The following is an 18,909-nucleotide window of genomic DNA, read 5'->3' as shown; positions in this document are numbered from 1 at the left end:
AACTACATGTAACCACAGGATGACTAGTGCACAAACAGACATAATCCACATAGATCTGCATGAGTCGGTATAGGTCCTGTATTGAAACCTCCCACAGTGAATTTAGATCTGTTCTCTTGTCAAGTGAAAGTAAGTAACAAATCATGCACAGGAATAAAACTTTCTGTGTAGATTAAAGTTAGAGGAAGGTTTTAGAAGTGTGGTCTCAGACACTGTCTGAGGAAGTTTGTGTGACACTGAGTCTCAAACCTACAGAGCAAAGACACATACCTTCTTTCCAATGATGGTGTTGACAGTTGCAGAGTCAATGGATTTGTGGCTGGCCAGAACGTACGGCCTCTGCTCCATCCTGAAAAGCATGAAGGCGTTGGGTGGCTTTGTGATGTACGGCGTCTCCTCATCCTGCTGGTTCTCACATTTTCTCTTTCTGTGGGAACACAGAAAACAGACAGAGAGCATAAATTACCAATGTGTACAACTGTGAGGGCATCTTGTACACAAATAAATATATGACACAAGAGTTGCCTGTGAACTAGACAGACAGACTTACTCTGAGTTGTGGACGTTCACTGGAGAGGGAACTCTGTCTCCTGGAGCTCCGTAAATCATCTTTCCTTTGCTACAGAAACACAATTAGACACATTATAAGACGTCAAAAAATGTGTTTGAAGATACAAAAAGAGGCTCAGAGGTGTGTGTGTTTAAATGAATGTGTGTGATACGTACAATAATCCAACAGGAGTCAGCCTCACCTCCAGGTGTCTGTGGTGCATCGCTGTTGGCACATTGTTGAACTGGAGACAAGAACACACACAAAACAGGGGATGAGACAAACTGCTTCCTCTGTGTCATCTGTCCCCCTGGTGTCAGAGAGTTTAACACACAACCCACACATGTGTATACCCAACCCAGCCTTGTATAATCTGTGTCCTGATCTTAATATTGTCCTCCCAAACATGATGAACCAAAAATATCTGTAACCTGTAGTTGTTCATGAATTACCACTTCCTCCATTAATAAGTATCTTTCTTGATACAGGTATTGATTTTTTAAGTTCCTCTGATCTCTCTCTAACCTATAGTTAGTACCTTACCTGTGTCTGGTTGTAAATCTCTGCCTGGTGGTTAATGGGAGCAGCCAGTTCAGCATGGGGTTCAGTAGGATGCTGCTCCAAGCTGCAAGCTGATGCTATTGGGGGGGTGTCCGCACCAAACCCAGTCCAGTTAAACATCTGATGACATTCCTGGACATCTTGAGGAGGTGTATAGATGTTTGTGTCCTCTAACAGGTCCTGTAATACTTCCCAGGCCACGTCCATCACCTCTCTGTTCTCCCTCTCCTCCCAAAGATCTAACCACGTGCTCATCATCCATGCACATGTGTAGCAGTCTCTTTCAGTGTTGTTCTCCTGTGACATTGATAAGAAAGCGGGATTGAAACACTTTTATAGTGTAAACACTGTAAAGCATCAGGGATAAAAGTTCCAAGTGTTAACGATATCTATTACTTTACTACATCCAGAGGGAAATCCTGTACATTTCACTGCTCTGCATTTACCTGAATGATAAAGTCACAACGTAAATTACAGGTTAAAGATGTTATGTAGCTCATTTAACAAATGACCCGCTTGTTAAATTAGATACAACTATGCAACAACAGAAAAAGCTCTTTTTACCTCGGCATGCAACAAGCTTACATAATGATAAATAAAAATGAATGATCCAATATTATCATGTATTAAGATATAAAACATTACAAGAATATAATACTTTGAATTATAAGCTATTTTGTTGTGATATTTCGTGACTGTGCTGTTGCTTATTCTTCTAAAGTGAAGGGTTTAAAAACATCTTCATGGGGGCATGAGTGCTTCTGTAATAACCATTAGCCAATGAGCTAAATGTAGATATGGACACTTACTATGCTTTATATCTGCTGTTGACCTGATTTCTTTGTAGATATGTCTTTTTTTAAATACAAATAAAAAAATCTATACTATAGTTTTCTTACAGGATCATATCACTGCCTCATTCATAAGCAAGTCATATACTTTACTGGGCCATTATAATAAGTCTCTATACCTCAGGCAGGTTCACTACTCTGAGTACTCGTGAATTATCATTAATAAGTATCTTTCTTGATACAGGTATTGATAAAGTTCTCTCTAACCTATAGTTAGTACCTTACCTGTGTCTGGTTGTAAGGCTCTGCCTGGCTGAACTCGTGGCCTGACTGCAGGACACTTTGCTGCTGGTGGTTAATGGGAGCAGCCAGTTCAGCATGGGGTTCAGTAGGATGCTGCTCCAAGCTGAGAGCGGACGCTATTGGGGGGGTGTCCGCACCATTTCCAGTCCAGTAAAACATCTGATGCCATTCTTGAGCAGGGACATCATGATGAGGTGTATAGTTCTTTGTGTCCTCTAACAGGTCCTGTAGTACTTCCCAGGCCACGTCCATCACCTCTCTGTTCTCCCTCTCCTCCCAAAGATCTAACCACAGGCTCATCATCCTTGCACTTGTGTAGCTGTCTCTTTCAGTGTTGTTCTCCTGTGAAACTGATAATAAACTGGGTTTGAGATACTTTTAAAGTATAAACCATCAGGGATAAAAACACCAAATACAAATTATTTCTACTTCATTACAATCCAGAGGGTAATCCTGTGTATTTCACTGCTCTACATTTATCTGCCTGATATATGATAATAACTATTTTTACCTCAGCGTGCAACAAGCTTATGTGCTGCTAAATAGATATAAAATGCTGCTAAATACATATTATTTAGCAAATAATGTTTTATTTACAACAATTAGTTGTATCTAAAGTGTATCTAAATTATAACTACAGAAAATCAAACTTTTTTACATGCGAAAACAACACGTTCAAACTTAGTTTTAACAAAAATATCGATTTGTGAGTATTACCTTTTGTGTTCCCTGATGGATCAGTTAGTTGATAACTAATCATATCAATAATTGATGTTAGAGAAGGTCAATATTTTAGACTGAAATGTAGATTTTTCTATCCAGGCGTCTCGCTCTCTGAGGTACACTAGTCTGGAAATGATCAAAGTCACAAACTGTTCTGAAATATAGAGTTCAACATCAAAGGTTGTGGCTTTGATCATGATCAAAGTCACAACAAGGATCAAAGGAGTATCACCTGTGGACCTCAGAGAGAGATGATTAAACTCAGAGAGAGACATTAAACATTGTATTTTTCAATCCCTAAAAAAGAAACAATGTATCTTTCTCATCCCTCTCTCTCTCTCTCTCTCTCTCTCTCTCTCTCTCTCTCTCTCTCTCTCTCTTGCTCTCTCAAACTGTTCACAGGTTCTTCTTGTACAGTTGCAGTTGACTGTAAGCTTTTAAGTCTCATACAACTAATAAACACCAGTGTCCATCTTCATCCCACTGTACAGACAATATAGTGTGAGCTGGCACATGCACACTAGACATAAAAATGGGACTTGAGCCCCTACCTTTTTTTCTTCACGAGAGAAAGTGCCCTTTTTCTGGGCTGCTTAAAAAAAAGAATATTATATTCCTGTGTGCGCATAACTTCCCTGTCAAACATATATATTTCTTGAATTAAAAAAATTGAAATATTAGCTCAGATTAGGCTCTACCCCCCCCCCCCCCCCCTCATCATCCTTGCACGTGTGTAGCTGTCTCTTTCAGTGTTATTCTCCTGTGAAACTGATAAGAAACTGGGATTGAGATACTTTTAAAGTATAAACCATCAGGGATAAAAACACCAAATACAAATTATTTCTACTACTTCGTTACAATCCAGAGGGAAATCCTGTGTATTTCACTGCTCTACATTTATCTGCCTGATAAATGATAATAACTATTTTTACCTCAGCGTGCAACAGCACAAGCTTATGTGCTGATAAATACATATAAAATGCTGCTAAATACATATTATTTAGCAAATATGATAATTTACTGAGATATTTATATAGATTATTTTGTTTTATTTACAACAATTAGTTGTATCTAAAGTGTATCTAAATTATAACTACAGAAAATCAACCTTTTTACATGCGAAAACAACACGTTCAAACTTAGTTTTAACAAAAATATCGATTTGTGAGTATTACATTTTGTGTTCCCTGATGGATCAGTTAGTTGATAACTAATCATATCAATAATTTATGTTAGAGAAGGTCAATATTTTAGACTGAAATGTAGATTTTTCTATCCAGGCGTCTCGCTCTCTGAGGTACACTAGTGGAAATGATCAAAGTCAAAAACTGTTCTGAAATATAGAGTTCAACATCAAATGTTGTGGCTTTGATCATGATCAAAGTCACAACAAGGATCAAAGGAGTATCACCTGTGGACCTCAGAGAGAGAGATGATTAAACTCAGAGAGAGACATTAAACATTGTATATTTCAATCACTAAAAAAGAAACAATGTGTCTTTCTCATCTCTCTCTCTCTCTCTCTCTCTCTCTCTCTCTCTCTCTCTCTCTCTCAAACTGTTCACAGGTTGTTCTTGTACAGTTGCTGTTGACTGTAAGCTTTTAAGTCTCATACAACTAATAAAACACCAGTGTCCATCTTCATTCCACTGTACAGACAATATAGTGTGAGCTGGCACATGCACACTAGACATAAAAATGGGACTTGAGCCCCTACCTTTTTTTTTCACGAGAGAAAGTGCCCTTTTTCTGGGGTGCTTTAAAAAAAACGAATATAATATTCCTGTGTGCACACAACTTCCCTGTCAAACATATATATTTCTTGAATTAACAAAATTGAAATATTAGCTCAGATTAGGCTCTACCCCCCCCCCCCCCCCATCATCCTTGCACTTGTGTAGCTGTCTCTTTCAGTGTTATTCTCCTGTGAAACTGATAAGAAACTGGGATTGAGATACTTTTAAAGTATAAACCATCAGGGATAAAAACACCAAATACAAATTATTTCTACTACTTCGTTACAATCAGGAGGGAAATCCTGTGTATTTCACTGCTCTACATTTATCTGCCTGATAAATGATAATAACTATTTTTACCTCAGCATGCAACAGCACAAGCTTATGTGCTGATAAATACATATAAAATGCTGCTAAATACATATTATTTAGCAAATATGATAATTTACTGAGATATTTATATAGATTATTTTGTTTTATTTACAACAATTAGTTGTATCTAAAGTGTATGTAAATTATAACTAAAAAAATTTAAATATTAGCTCAGATTAGGCTCTACCCCCCCCCCCCCCCCCCCCCCCTTAGGACATAAGGGGAGACCCTTAATGTGAATGCAGTCAATATCAAAATCGGGAACATGCACATTATGGGATAGTTTATTTAGTTGTTGCTGCTGTAATTATAAACCTAGTGAATATTCTAAAGAAGGCCATTGTCTCTGTGTGAACTGTTGAGTTGTGTGGTTGTGAGGGTATTCATTTTTTATAAATAATTATGAGAAGTGCCCTATTTCTCACTTGAGCCCCTGCTCCCCAAAATGTCTGTGCACGTCCCTGCTCTCCATCAGGACAAAGCAGTCTTGTGTCCTGCCTCTCACCTTTCACAAGAATGAACTGTGAGTGAAGTGTAAACTCCACCAGGGAGCGCTGTTATAACCAGGAATTTACGACTGAAAATCTTTTAACAAGTATAGGAAATGATACATTAAATGTCTTTTTCTTGTATTTTTTTCAGTTGGTTTGAATAAACTGTTCACGGAAAACAACAGAGAAACATCGAATGGCACTCATACTTCACAAACAGTCTCCCTATAAAACCACATTTAAATTAACTAGATCAGGTTTATTTGAATGTGCACCAAATTTCACACACCCTGATCTGTTTGTGATCTGAAGAAACAAACCAACCAAAATACAGACAGAAAACATAACCTCCTTAGCAGATATCTTTTTCATTTTTAGTTTGAGGTTTCCTTTCCTTCTATTTGTGAATTGTATGTTACACCAACTCAAGACTAATGTGAGTTATAGTTTTCTGAAAGTATTGAGAAACAATGTTTATGATAATACCAATACAAAATGTATGAGATTTGATTCTTTGAAACGACACACGCCAAAGAGATATCTCCACAATTAAAATTTTTGTAAATGCTGCTTCAAAACATTTATTTTTTGATTGATGACACAGTTGTTGCATTTTATACAGACTTACACAATAACAGAAAAAGATCTGAGACCTTGATGTGCAAGTACAGAATACAATACTATTCCAAATAAGAAAATAACTGGATTATTTGTAATTGTGCTTCCTGGCACCAAAAAGACAAAAAAAAGAGGTGAGAGAACGTTCAGCTAAAAAAAGCACCACAGTATTAATGTTTGACACCAGCTCCAACATCAAAAGCATAACTGTGAGACAAATTTACCAGAAAATGGTGTGCAAAATTGTACAAAATTCTTTTTGTAACTATGACAAAATGCCTCTTAGTGTACATCCGCCTCCATGTTTGTGTTTTGGTTTAATAATTAGAAAGCGTGAAGTCCGGTATAAGAGTTTTTATGCAACCTACAAATAAATATCACAGACTACTTTAGCTTTGGAAGCCTTTCTGCACTGATTACAACATGTTTAAGGCCATTGGTTTTTTATGTAACACATGCAAATACAAACTCAAATAAAAACATAAGAGGAGAAACAGAATCACGAAGATTCACGTTTTGGATTTAAAAAATAATGCCCTGTGTTCATTTATTGTCACCGTGTAGGCTGTGGGAATGTTATCAGTGTAAAATGAGAGTGTTCTCACACATGTGCCATTCTCTGATCTGGGTCAAGCTGCAGACTGGTGACAGGGACTGCTGCAAATCTGCTGGGATTACAGGGGCCCATCTCAGGTTTAATATAACCAGTTTCTGATATTAAGTTTACCCTGTGTGTGAAGAATCCCATTCAGTAGGCATGTGCTTGACTCATGTGTCCAATAATTATCTCCGGAAATTGGTCATATAGCATATAATAAAATATAACAATATAATAAACTCAGTAATCTATGTGCTTTGATATATCATAATCTCATGCCAACAGAGAGGGGGAAGGATTGCTGTCTAAAGATGTGTGAGAAAAACCTGCACAAGATCAGTGACACAAGAAGAAACAGGGTCATGGGATGAGATTTAGATTCAGTGAAGCACTAAAATGCGGCTCAGCCAATTAAAAGGTGAACACATTACTTATGGAGACTTATCATGGTATGCAAAAAATATTCAGGGCTAATTCATTTAGCACAGACACAAAACAGGAACAGGAAACACACAAAGTGAGCAAAAAAAGGGATAGTAATCATAGAAAAATAAATAGGCAGAATATATTCAGATATTATAATGATAATAGGTCAGAAACCACTAAATGTAGGGCAGTCTATAGACAGAGCCTCAAGCTTCTCCTGAGGCTTCGAGGAGAAGTACGAGTTTGAGGAAAAGGCTTAAATTCCCCAAAGTCTGTGCATTCCTCTGCTTGACAAAAAAAAACATGCAACAAATGGATCCTTATGAATCTCGAGATGATTTCTTCAAAACTCCAAGGGTGTGTTTTGTTAACAACAGAATTATATTTTGGATGAATGTAGATTTTCCAGCTCCAGATTCATATAAGAATAAAAAACAACTAAAAGAACAGTTTGTCACAAAGAAAGCACAATATATAACCTGGAGCGAGCACATGGAGTCTGACAAACTGGCAAAGTTGAGAGTAGAGAGCTGGACTAAGAGGATGTCACATAAATTTGATGCAAGAAGTTCACGGGACAGTAATAAAGCTCTCTACTGTACATTCGAATGTTACAAGATATACAAATTACGCTTCACAACCAGAACGAGACAGAGAGCGTGCTTCCCATCCTGTGGTGTGCTTACATTTGCAGAGCAATGAGTACAGACTGTGGAAGGCCAGTCACACACTAAAGGGAGTGAGATACAGACAGCACACTAGTAATAGTACAGCTTTTTGAGTGGGAGACATCAGATAATACCAGGCAGTTGTCGCAACGACTATATTTGGTCACACATCATCTCTTTTCGGCGTAATCCTCTGAGGTGGAGGCGGCGTTGATGTGGTGCGCCGGGGTGTCCACCTGACCGTCAGGCTGGACGGGCTGCACGGTTTCCACCAGGCTGCCGCTAGGGAGCACCACGTAGCGGGCGGCCATGTCTTTGGGCTGCTGCTCCTGCAAGCCCTCCTTACTGTGCCAGATCCCATAGCCGAAATACACAACGAGACCTGGGGACAGAGACACAAGGATCCGGGATGACTCACAATAAAAGCACTTCAGAGAGAGCGTGTTATTCAAGTTGAGGGAGTCAGCTTTTACATATTACAATTTTTTTATTGGCAAACTATATTTATTGGTTTTCAATTCATAAAACTTGTTTTTCCCTTTCCCAATAGATCCTGAACTGTGCTCACTGGGGAATCTCTCCAATGGGACATTTTCAACTGGTTCCCAAATTAAATTCATAGAAACTGCTCTGTTTCAACCCCCACCCCTGTGTGTCTAACAACTTAATTTAATTCAATTCTGTTTTTATTGATATGGATTTCATTTCACCTGATCAGAATCATGATCTGTGTTCTGTATAATTGCCTGAATATAATAAAATATAATAAATATTGAAAAAAAAATACATTAAGGGATCTTCTGAGATAGCTGAGATAACTAGACCGCTAAACAAGTTTACAGCCATGCTACATTGGTTTAATGTTCATTACTTTGATTAACTCTGCTATTGAATGAGGGACTCCCACGCTTATTTTCTGCAATGGCCACTATGGAAGGTTTGTGTTAGATATTCTAAAATACGTCAGGTGCAATATTCCTCGAGGCTGCAACTTCTTAACCTGCTGAAGTCTGACAGGGGGGTTTAAATGGTTTACTGGTTCAGAGAAGCCTTAAGCTAATGCAGCTAATCACGCGTCCCCAGTGATCTCCTCTCCCTGACGGGACTTGAAAGCTGTTCAAGCATCCGCAGAGGTTTGCTGACAAATGGGTTTATGTGCTTAAGAACAGGTTGACTTGCCTGATGTAACACTCATATGCATTGCATTGACAAGCAACAGGAGGCAAGTGCTTTCTGGCAATATATTCACACTACTTACGGACATAACAAGCCACACTGACATGTGCATGATTGATTTGTCTTTACATAAACCAAAATCCCCTTAACATGCTGGTAAGTGGTTGTACATAACATTTTAATACCTGATGTCTGCAGTAAAACCTTTTTATTAGTTTTTTAATTAATCTATTATTGTATTTAAGGAATATGTTTCAGAAACGTTTGGTAAAGCTGGGTTAGGTTTTTGGTCCATTGTGTTTTCTGCATAAATCCAGTTTCTTCTTACCTATGGCAATCCACACAGTGAAGCGAATCCAGGTTAGAGGGCTGAGCTTCATCATGAGGAACACATTGATGAGGATACTGGCACCTGGGGTCAATGGAACCAGAGGTACCTACACAACAATAAAACTGCAGTCATTCTCCAATCATACAAATGGCTTAAAACATGGCATTAACTGTTGTTTAATTTGACTGTTGTTGACATGGGTAGTGGAATGGGCAGTGACAAACTTAACCATCATATTACACTTTATTTAACACACTAAAATCCATAAAGCAGCTCACCTGGAATGTTTTTCTGTTGGTTTGCGGCTCATGAATCCATATCAGCGCCATGCTGAGGACGTAAGCAATGCTAAAAATCACCAGCAGCGTTGTGAAGCTCCAGACAGGAAGGTGCAGCTGCGTGGTACCAAACTCCAGCACAGAGCAGAGGGATACTGAGCTCACTATCAGAGTCAGCACACAGAAGGCCACCGTCTCGCCCGGCTCACAGTCCCCGAGCAGCCGGCCTAGGTATGGTTCCCAGAAGGCCTTCAGCTGTCCCACCCCTCGTCGCTCTCTCGTCTTCTGCTGCTCCACCAGCTGGAGTTTGTCAGAGAAGGACTCGTACTGCTTCATCTCCCCGCTGTCCTCCGTTATGGTCTGGGACTCTGAAGGGGCAGGGGAAGGCTCGGCATTGGGGTTGGGAGACGTGGATTCAGTCCCCTTGGAGCTGCTTTTGTCAGGCTGGAAACGTAGCACAATGACGCTCGCTGCCACAAAGGTGTACGCCAGGAGAGTGCCGATGGAGAGGAACTGAACCAGGGCCTCCAGGTCAAAGATGAGAGCCATGATGGCCATGAGGACTCCAAAGACCAATATAGCATTGACAGGGACTTTGGTGATGGGATTGACACGTGCAAAAAAGGAAAAGAACAATCCATCCTCTGCCATGGCATATACGATCCGAGGGAGGGAGAAGAGATTACAGAGCAGCACGGTGTTCATGGCTAGAAATGGGAACAGAGACTACTGATCAGAACACAACACAAAACATAACACAGTACAGATCAACAAAATGTACAAATAGCCATTCAAAGCAACACTATTTGATTGTTTAACCTAAAAATAGAAGCTTCAAACTGAGTTTGATGATAACCTATCCTGAAATAGGGAGAATGGTGCCGCACTCATTCCCTCTCCTCAGAGCCTGTTCTTGCTCCATGTTACTTTGGTGATTTGGAGCGCTCTGTGAGAAGTGTGGAACTGATAGATTGTTGCAGTGCCACAATCAGAGTTAGCGTGTGTGTGTGACCGCGCCCTAATGCCGGAGTGCAGATCAGTTAAAAAGATATAGAAGTCCTTTAAAACCAGGATTTATCTCCAATATCCAGTGAGGTAACTTTAAAACTATAAAATCAAGTTTGCTGAAGCAGCAAACTTGATTTTTTCAGGAACCTGGGGGTCATGGGTAATATCTACCACTCAGTGTTTGTTTACATAAAAAACACTTGATTGCTTGTACAAGGAGGCCAGAATAATTAATTATTATTAATGTGGCTACAGGGGGCGCTGTTGTTGCTCACTAAAAGTTACATAGTGTTGCTTTAAATGGCACTTCTCAGTATATGGTCTGCACTCACCACAGATAGAACCTATTGCCACAATAACTCCGGCCCAACTGTAACCACGGCGGAAGAAAGCATCGGACAGAGCTGAGTTGGGGTCCAGCGTATGCCAGGGTACCATTAGTGTGAGCACTGTGGAGACCAGGATATAAGCCGTCGCTGCCAGTGCCAGGGAGATCGCAGTGGCGATGGGAACAGCTTTCTGTGGATTCTTTGCCTCTTCACTTGATGAAGCGATTACATCAAAGCCCACAAACGCATAGAAGCACGTGGCCGAGCCTGCGAGTATTCCAGACAACCCGAAAGGTGCAAAGCCTCCTTCTTTCTGGCTCCAGTTGACCGGTTCAGCCAGGATAAAGCCAAACACCAGTATGAAAATGATGACAGCCATACTAATGACGGAGAAGATGTGATTGAGGTAAGAGGACACCTGAACTCCAAAGGAAATGAAGAATGAGGCAACGACCAGGATCCCTGCTGCGAGTAGGTCAGGGTAATGGGCAAGGATGGGCACGTTCCACTGCATAACGTGTGTCTCTGTGAAGTTCTGGATGGCATGATTAAAAATGGAGTCCAGATAGCCACTCCAGGCACGTGCCACAGCAGCACCCCCAATCATGTTCTCCAGAATCACATTCCAACCAATGAGAAACGCCCAGACCTCTCCCACGGAAACGTAGGTAAACATGTAGGCCGATCCTGTTTTGGGAATGCGTGCTCCAAACTCTGCATAACAAAATGCAGCCAATAAAGAAGCAAAACCTGCAAAAATGAAAGATAAGATGATAGCAGGCCCGACCATGTCTTTAGCCACTGTCCCAGTCAGGACATAAAGGCCAGAGCCCACCATGCCACCAACACCCAGCAGAGTCAGGTCCAGGGTGGAGAGGCAGCGTTTCAGCGACGTGGCCATCATGTCATCATCCAGTGTTTTGAGACGGTTCAGTTTCTGACAGAGGCGCACCCCCGGTGCGCAGCCTCTTGGACAAGTTGCCATAGCTACAGAGTCAGACGGGCCAGCAGGGCAGGATGGTTCTGTAACAGTCAAACTGGATCCATTACCCGTTTATGAAGATGACCTGGAAGACACAGCACAAGGATTTTCACAATCAGAACAAGACGAACCACTGCAGTTTTATGAGGTCAGACTTGTTTGGATGACGGTTCAGCTCAATGCTTTAGCTGTATAGCTTGACATGTTGTTGTAAGTCTGCAGGGCTCCAAACTTTTTATTAAGATCTGCTAATGGACACTCACAGTAGGTCCAATCTGTCCCAAGCCACTTTGCACAGGTCTATTCCAAGCACAGCTACTGTATTTATGGAAAGTATTGATCAATAAATGTACAATGACAACAACTTAATGACAGTCTTATTAATAATAACAGCAACAATGAAGGCTGCTCTGGTTAATTATGGTAATAATGATATACTTATAACGTTAATCATAATTATAATAGTGGACTTGTTTAGGGCTCATTAGAATTATGTAGGTTGTGACTGAGTTTAGAATAATAATATACAGGTTATTCATTTTTAATGACGATATTAATAATTAAACACTACTGTGCTGGATGATACATCTTCGCCAGCTGTGGAGGAAGTGGTGACTTTTTTCTATTTTGGTTAAATATTATTTGTGGCGATGCTTGTGAAGTTATTACTTGAGAGTTGAGGGAAAAGACGGCTTAATACACTCTGTAAATCCATCATTTGTTTTTAAATCAATCATATTACATTTCAGGTTGTAAATAAACATAAATAACAAATCAAACCAACGTGTCAGTCTTTCTATGGTGTGGTCTAGTTGACTGTTTTCCCACGTTTCTGTTTCATCTACATTTTACACCGAGGCCGCATGGATGCTCACCAGCACAGTGAAGGGGCAGACCACGTCATCTAAAAGGCACCGCTCATGTGTAATATGAGATCTTGTAATGTAGCAGCGATAGAACATAAAGATACATGCTTTTCTTTATTTGATCTGTTTAACCTCACACAATATGTTTAGTCTTTTCATCCTACACATCCAGTATTCGTCCTCCAGTTCCGGGTGGAGAAGCATCAGATCCCTGCCCTCGGTAGATAGACAGACGGATATATGGCGACAGCAGGATGCTTCCGTTTTAATTACGTAAGGCTTTATTTCCCTTTAGAAATAAACCCACTGCCTCAAAACACACGACTCGTTTACACTGAAACATCGACGTCAACTACACACATCCACTCCTGACGTGTAACCGCGGGGAGACAAACACTGCAGCACTGTCCTTTTAATGTAAAATGAATATTTTATAAGAAGTGAGGATCGTTAGACTTCCTCTCTCCTGCGCGTAGCCTGCCTGGGAGCGACGTCGCACTTTACGGTCGTGAGGGGACCGGGATTATTTGACGGGATCCGTGTTGTATTCACACATGAAGAGAAGTGAGAGAGAGAGATAAAGGAGGAATATAGAGACGGTTCTACCTCAGTTGTTCAGGATCATCCGAGCTGCAGGTCCGCGGCGGCTGGAAGTTGCTGAGGCGCATCGCCTGGTGATGATGGAGCAGAAGGTGCGCTAGGATAAAGCCAGCACGCTTCTTAAAGGCACAGTCACCTCCGGGCCGCCGAGGGGGCTTCCCCACTGCAGCCCACCCATATATAGACCCCACCCTTTATCCACAGGAAGAGATTATCTACAGCTGATGGGCCCACAGGAGGTCCCCGGGCCTTACCGTCTATAAAATTGATACAATATAAAAATGAAATCGTTTGAGAATCATAATTATATAAGATTGGTAAGCACCTTTAAGGGATAGGTAAGCACCTTAAAGGGATAGTTCCCTTTGCGATGGAGGGGAGGGTGAAGAGTTTGAGTCCACAAAAAACTTTAGAAGTTTGAGGGGTAAACAGAGCTTGAATTGGAGCTTTCAAAGCAAATTCCAATTGAAGTAAATGGTGACCACTTCTTCAAATGTATAAAAACAACAGAAACATAACCTGCCTCCATATTGCTGCTTTGGTGTCATACAAGTGTCTGGAAGGCCCGACATTCAAATTAAACTCGAAACAAGGTAATTTGCACCATGTTTTTAGCTCAATGTTCGTGATCCACACGTGAACGTGGATCTGGAGGATGATAACCACAGTTATTTAGGCTCAAACAATACAGACACTTGGATGACACGAAAGGAGCAGTATGGCGGCATTTTTTTTATTTTTTATGTTTTCACGTTTAAATAATCACTCACCATTAACCTCAATTGTGTTGTTTTTGGGTGCAATGCTGTTTAACCCATGAAACTCCTAAATTATTTTGTGGACTCAAACATTTCACCCACGGCATAGTGCTGAGTAAATAATAAGTGAATTTTTGGGTGAACTATCCCTTTAATATAAATGTGAACACGTTTGAGAATCATACATATTTAAGATAAGCACCTCAAGTAATAACTATTTACTCTATGTTTAAACCGTTCATGTGACCAGTTGATATCATAACAAACTCAAACAGTGCAAAAATGTCACAGAACAGGTTCAAGTATCAACAGGGACAGGAATGGCTCTAATATAGTTATTAAGTGTTCATAAGAAAGAGAGCAAACATCCTCCGTCCCCTGCAGTTTATGCATCAGGGTGCAGATATTCAAACCCTGTCAGCAGACCCATGAGGCCACACAGGGAATGGAGGCACAGTAAAACACACTGTAGTCATGTGTCTGACCATGGGGCTTTATATGTGATCGTTAAAAAAACTTAGTTTGTAAAGTAGATGGATGTGGACACTAACAGTGCAAAAAAGGAGACAATACATCAATAGAGAGGCCACAGATAATGTTGAGCTGCCGATTTATTTACTAGAACATGAACTGATGAACACTGTGAAATAATTCAGTACAGTACTTCACAAATTAGTTGTGAAAAAGATCAGTGTCAACAGAACTCAATTCAGTAAAAAGGATTCACATATATAGATGTTTCAAGAAACTCCAAAAACACTTGTTTGTTGAAGCTGACATTTGTTTCATAGAAAATCAAATAATTTATTGTTTATTTATTTGTAAGACATTTTCTAAATATCAATGCAAATATAAAGAGGAAAGCTCAACCAATAACGTGAACCCATATCCTCACAGAGTCTGTTCGGAACAGAGACATGTCACCCTGTTTCTACTTTAGATATTTGAGGTGAACATCATGAGGTCAGGTCAGCTGATCCACTTTTCAAATGTCCAGCGGCTGATTTAAATAAACACCAGGTTTTCACACAACCTGCCGGAAAGACTCTAGGAATGGCAAAAACGCAATAAAAAATATGAACAGGTAAAAAAATGTGGCTTTGTATTTGATCATATAATTAGATCTGATTAGACCAAAAGGAGTTACACTTTCCTTTTCACCTCATACGTGGCTAGCTGCCCCAAAGGCTCCAAGAGGCACTTAAATATTAATCTTATTTCAGGAAGGTCACAGCCTTATTTCTCTATACAGCCACATCTGGTCCTCTCTTCATGTCCTTTAATGTGTCTAAGGATTTGAAGCAAAACAAATCAATTCAATGTTTATGTGTGACATAGCATTTAGTGCTTTACAAGCCATATTCATCTCTCCAACCGGATTATGATGGTGATGACCAAAACACTCGGGACAACCTGTGTTCAACATTCTCTGAACTTGCTGCTTCTTACAAACAGTAACGTAAGTAACATGTTGACTGAGACACGGGAAATCTCACAGTAACTGGATTGTGAGAATATGCCATTGGTTTTTTATGCTAAAATAAAGCTTCTTCGTTATCTTCCTCATAGTATTCCAGATTGTGACTCTTTCTGTTGAAGCTTGAGGACCAGCTCAAGTAGGTTCATCTGCATTGTCAGCTCCTGAAACACAAGAAGCAAGAGGTGATGACACACTTTGCAATCTGCTGGACATTTATCTGTATTAAAAAAGTGCATATTTGTATCCTAGCCCACTATTTAGGGCATTACTATGAATTTCAACTTCAGTAAGTGAACAGTCAAAGATGGTTACCTGAGGATTCGTGGTGATATAAAACCCCGGGACTCCCGCCTTCTCCAGGGTGTTCTGCTGGTCTATCACTTTTTGATCCATTTCAGCTACAATCTTCTTATCCATCATTTTTTGTTCCTCTCGCACACGTATGTCCAGAGCCTGATGACAAAGGATGTCAGTAAACCAATCAACATGTAGACATATGACAATAAATAGCCCTTTATTACAAACAGAGGCATTAGGATTTCACTGCCTCACCTCTACTTCCGATTGTTGGTTTGATTTGAGAAGCCCGAGGTTGTGAGACTTGCACGACTGCAGAGCGTCTTTGTGTTTTCGTAAAAGCTCCAGTCTGAGTGCTGCACACACAAAAGGAGAAGCAGTCAAGCATCAGAGGAGCATCTGCAGTTACCAACCTCACAACAAGGCCCCCTTTTCATGGAGCAGGTTTGGAACTCGGCATCGTGTTTGATTTCAGAGGAATTCCTGATTTTACCCAGGCTGGCACTTGTGAACAGACCCCATCAGTCACTGCGTGTTTTTTCTGTGGAGCACTGACCTTGGTGCTCACCGTGCAGCTTCTGCCTCTGGTTGTACAGATTCTTTTCAGTCAGATGCTGAATATCCAGGAGCCCCTGCACGATCTCATACACCGTCCCATCGATGAGCGCCAGAGCCAGGTCACTCAGTGTGTTGTAGGACAGGCGCTGCTGGAAGGAGCTTATCACACAAAGGAGAAGAACAACAATGAACAGCAAGATGAAGTCAATAAATCATTCATACAGATAAACCTGAGACACCAGCTGCTGTGATGTTCTTCCCTCGGGCAGGAGGCTGCGGGCCATCAGGACCAAAACCTCCCGCCACAAGACCAGCTTCTTCCCGACTGCAGTTGGCCTTATCAACAAGGCCCGGGACCCCCACCTGACTCAGACCTTTATTCCACCCCCACACCTCTAGGATGTGTTAAATTAACACATTATATCATATCATATTATATTATACTGCATTACATTGCATATTGCAATATGACACTGTTTTTTTTTTTTTCATTGTTTTTATTGCAGTTTTTTGTTTCTATTCAACAAACAAACAGTGTCTACAAAACTAGACACAAAACACACAAGCACAAAACATACATGACAGCTCTTACATAAGGGATAAACATATGGCATGATACAATAGGTGATGAATCTCACAGTGCACGAATGTCATTCAAGTCCACAGCAGTCCTTTTAATAGGGTGGAGGAAAGGTCTAGAGAACTGATCTACACTGTGATGTATGATGTTGGTGAGATATTCTAAAGGGATCAATTCATAAATTATTTTGCGCCAACCACAGACAGAAGGGACCTTGTCACTAATCCACTGCACAAGAATGTTTTTCTTAGCTGCAAATGTTAAAATATTATACAATCTTTTGTTGACTGCTGTTTTCAAACAGTCACTTGGGAGACCTAGAATCAGGGATATGGGGTCCATTCCTATATTAATATGAAAAATTCTCTCCATTTCACTTATAACTTCAGCCCAATATCTTTGAAGTTTATAGGAAGACCAGAAACAATGAGCTAAAGTTCCCACATCGGTTTTACACTTGAGACACAGAGGGGAGAGAGAGCGGTTGCAATATGACACTGTTAACTGTTTTGCATTTAGCATTTCACTTTTTACTTCACTTTTTATATTTTTTATATATTTTTATTCAGAAATGTTTATCTCAAAATAAATGTTACTTTGTATAAATATTGGTAAAAAGTGAGTAAATAAGAAGTAAACAGTGAGTAAAATATATACTGGTTTCCCATTTTTTATTGCTCTCCTATGCATGTTGTATTTATTGCGTTTTTATGTTTCTATGTTCATTGTTTGCACCAATACCCAGAAAGTACTTGGAAATAAAATACTTCTGATTCTGATCACTTCTCTGGAGGCTGGGCAACATTACCTGGGTAAATCTTTCACTAGGGTCTGCAGCTCAGACAACAGGTAGTAATGTCTCTCCTGTTGCTTCGTTGAATCCCCGCCAGTGACCCCGGGATAAGCATCCATCTCCTGGAGAAGTGAGAGCAAAACAAGAGGCTGCTGTTCAACACATCCAGCTAGCTAACCAAGCTAACAGCAGTTTGGGCTAATTTCACTGTTTTCACAGTGTAAATGTCCCGGAAACAAGACAATGTGTTGTCTTTAGGAGACTAGCCTGCATATAAGGACGTCCGTCTGCCAACAGAAGTTACCATAGGTTACATAAACAACGTGAGAGGTGGAAAAAAAGCTTGTTTTTAGCTTTGCTGCTCTACCGTTGTGTTTATACGCTACCATGCACTTCTGTGAGGACCCCGGACCGGAGGGGTGGCTGCCAAGATGCCTGTGTGTAAATACACCTGCAGTAGCTCAATATGCTCACTTGGTGGCGCGTTTAGACAAAGCAGGGGGCGATCCTGCATGTAATTATCAGGTGTGACCCACCGTCCTTTACGATGGTGACAAATTATATAGAAGGTGCAGTGACGTCAGGTAGAAACAGATGGTGGACGGTGTCAGAATGGTGGCAGTTTATTCATGTTTGCATTGACTTGTGTGATGATCCATTCATTCACAGCGCAGTGCGTGTACGTGTGCGCGCCTGTGTGTGGGTAGGTGTGTGTGTGTGTGTGTGTGTGTGGGTAGGTGTGTGTGTGCTCCACAGTATCCCACTTGCTCCTCCTGTGACTGTCCTGGATCAGGTTGTGGATCTGATCTGGATCTGGTCTGGATCAGTCTATGGTCTGGGTCAGGTTGTGGATCTGATCTGGATCTGGTCTGGATCAGGTTGTGGATCTGATCTGGACCTGAATGTGGACGCGCGCCTGCGTTGCGCGCTGCTGGAGAGAGAGAGGCGCTGAAGGTGCCATGAAGCGAAGGAAAGCGAGTTGCAGCAAAGGAGGAGGAGGAGGAGAGCTCTGTGTATAAGAGCCCGCACATGGGGA

The 18,909-nt window shown here is 40.8% G+C and overlaps 2 protein-coding genes across 3 annotated transcripts; both read right to left on the bottom strand.

Annotated features, from left to right (window-relative positions):
• Positions 1 to 8,007: 8,007 nt before the first annotated feature.
• slc7a4 (solute carrier family 7 member 4) lies at positions 8,008 to 11,944 on the bottom strand. Its single transcript, XM_061071456.1, has 4 exons — positions 10,963 to 11,944; positions 9,623 to 10,329; positions 9,342 to 9,450; positions 8,008 to 8,219 (listed from the first exon to the last, which is right to left on the bottom strand). Exons 1-4 carry the CDS (start codon positions 11,942 to 11,944, stop codon positions 8,008 to 8,010), a joined length of 2,010 nt encoding a protein of 669 aa, XP_060927439.1.
• Positions 11,945 to 14,768: 2,824 nt separating this feature from the next.
• dgcr6 (DiGeorge syndrome critical region gene 6) lies at positions 14,769 to 18,274 on the bottom strand. 2 transcript variants are annotated; one of them, XM_061071458.1, is made up of 6 exons: positions 18,260 to 18,274; positions 17,889 to 17,995; positions 16,499 to 16,659; positions 16,198 to 16,298; positions 15,958 to 16,098; positions 14,769 to 15,806 (listed from the first exon to the last, which is right to left on the bottom strand). In XM_061071458.1, the coding sequence occupies exons 1-6, from the start codon at positions 18,260 to 18,262 to the stop codon at positions 15,729 to 15,731; spliced, it is 591 nt and encodes a 196-aa protein (XP_060927441.1). In that variant the 5' UTR covers positions 18,263 to 18,274; the 3' UTR covers positions 14,769 to 15,728. The 2 variants fall into 2 exon arrangements, with proteins under 2 accessions (XP_060927441.1, XP_060927440.1); XM_061071457.1 differs by having other exon boundaries at positions 18,141 to 18,267.
• Between the last annotated feature and the right edge of the window lie 635 nt (positions 18,275 to 18,909).

This window comes from Limanda limanda, chromosome 5, assembly GCF_963576545.1.
Source record: "Limanda limanda chromosome 5, fLimLim1.1, whole genome shotgun sequence".
Lineage (NCBI taxonomy): Eukaryota > Metazoa > Chordata > Actinopteri > Pleuronectiformes > Pleuronectidae > Limanda > Limanda limanda.
This window is presented reverse-complemented; position numbering and strand designations above follow the sequence as displayed.

Coding starts and splice junctions, on each gene's coding strand:
- dgcr6 (XM_061071457.1), bottom strand. Junction 16,299..16,498: donor GCTGCACGGTGAGCACCAAG/GTCAGTGCTCCA, acceptor TTGTGTGTGCAG/CACTCAGACTGGAGCTTTTA. Junction 16,099..16,197: donor ACCAACAATCGGAAGTAGAG/GTGAGGCAGTGA, acceptor CTTTGTCATCAG/GCTCTGGACATACGTGTGCG.
- slc7a4 (XM_061071456.1), bottom strand. CDS start 11,944: ATGGCAACTTGTCCAAGAGGCTGCGCACCGGGGGTGCGCCTCTGTCAG. Junction 9,451..9,622: donor CCAACAGAAAAACATTCCAG/GTGAGCTGCTTT, acceptor ATTGTTGTGTAG/GTACCTCTGGTTCCATTGAC. Junction 8,220..9,341: donor CACTGTGTGGATTGCCATAG/GTAAGAAGAAAC, acceptor CTCTGTCCCCAG/GTCTCGTTGTGTATTTCGGC.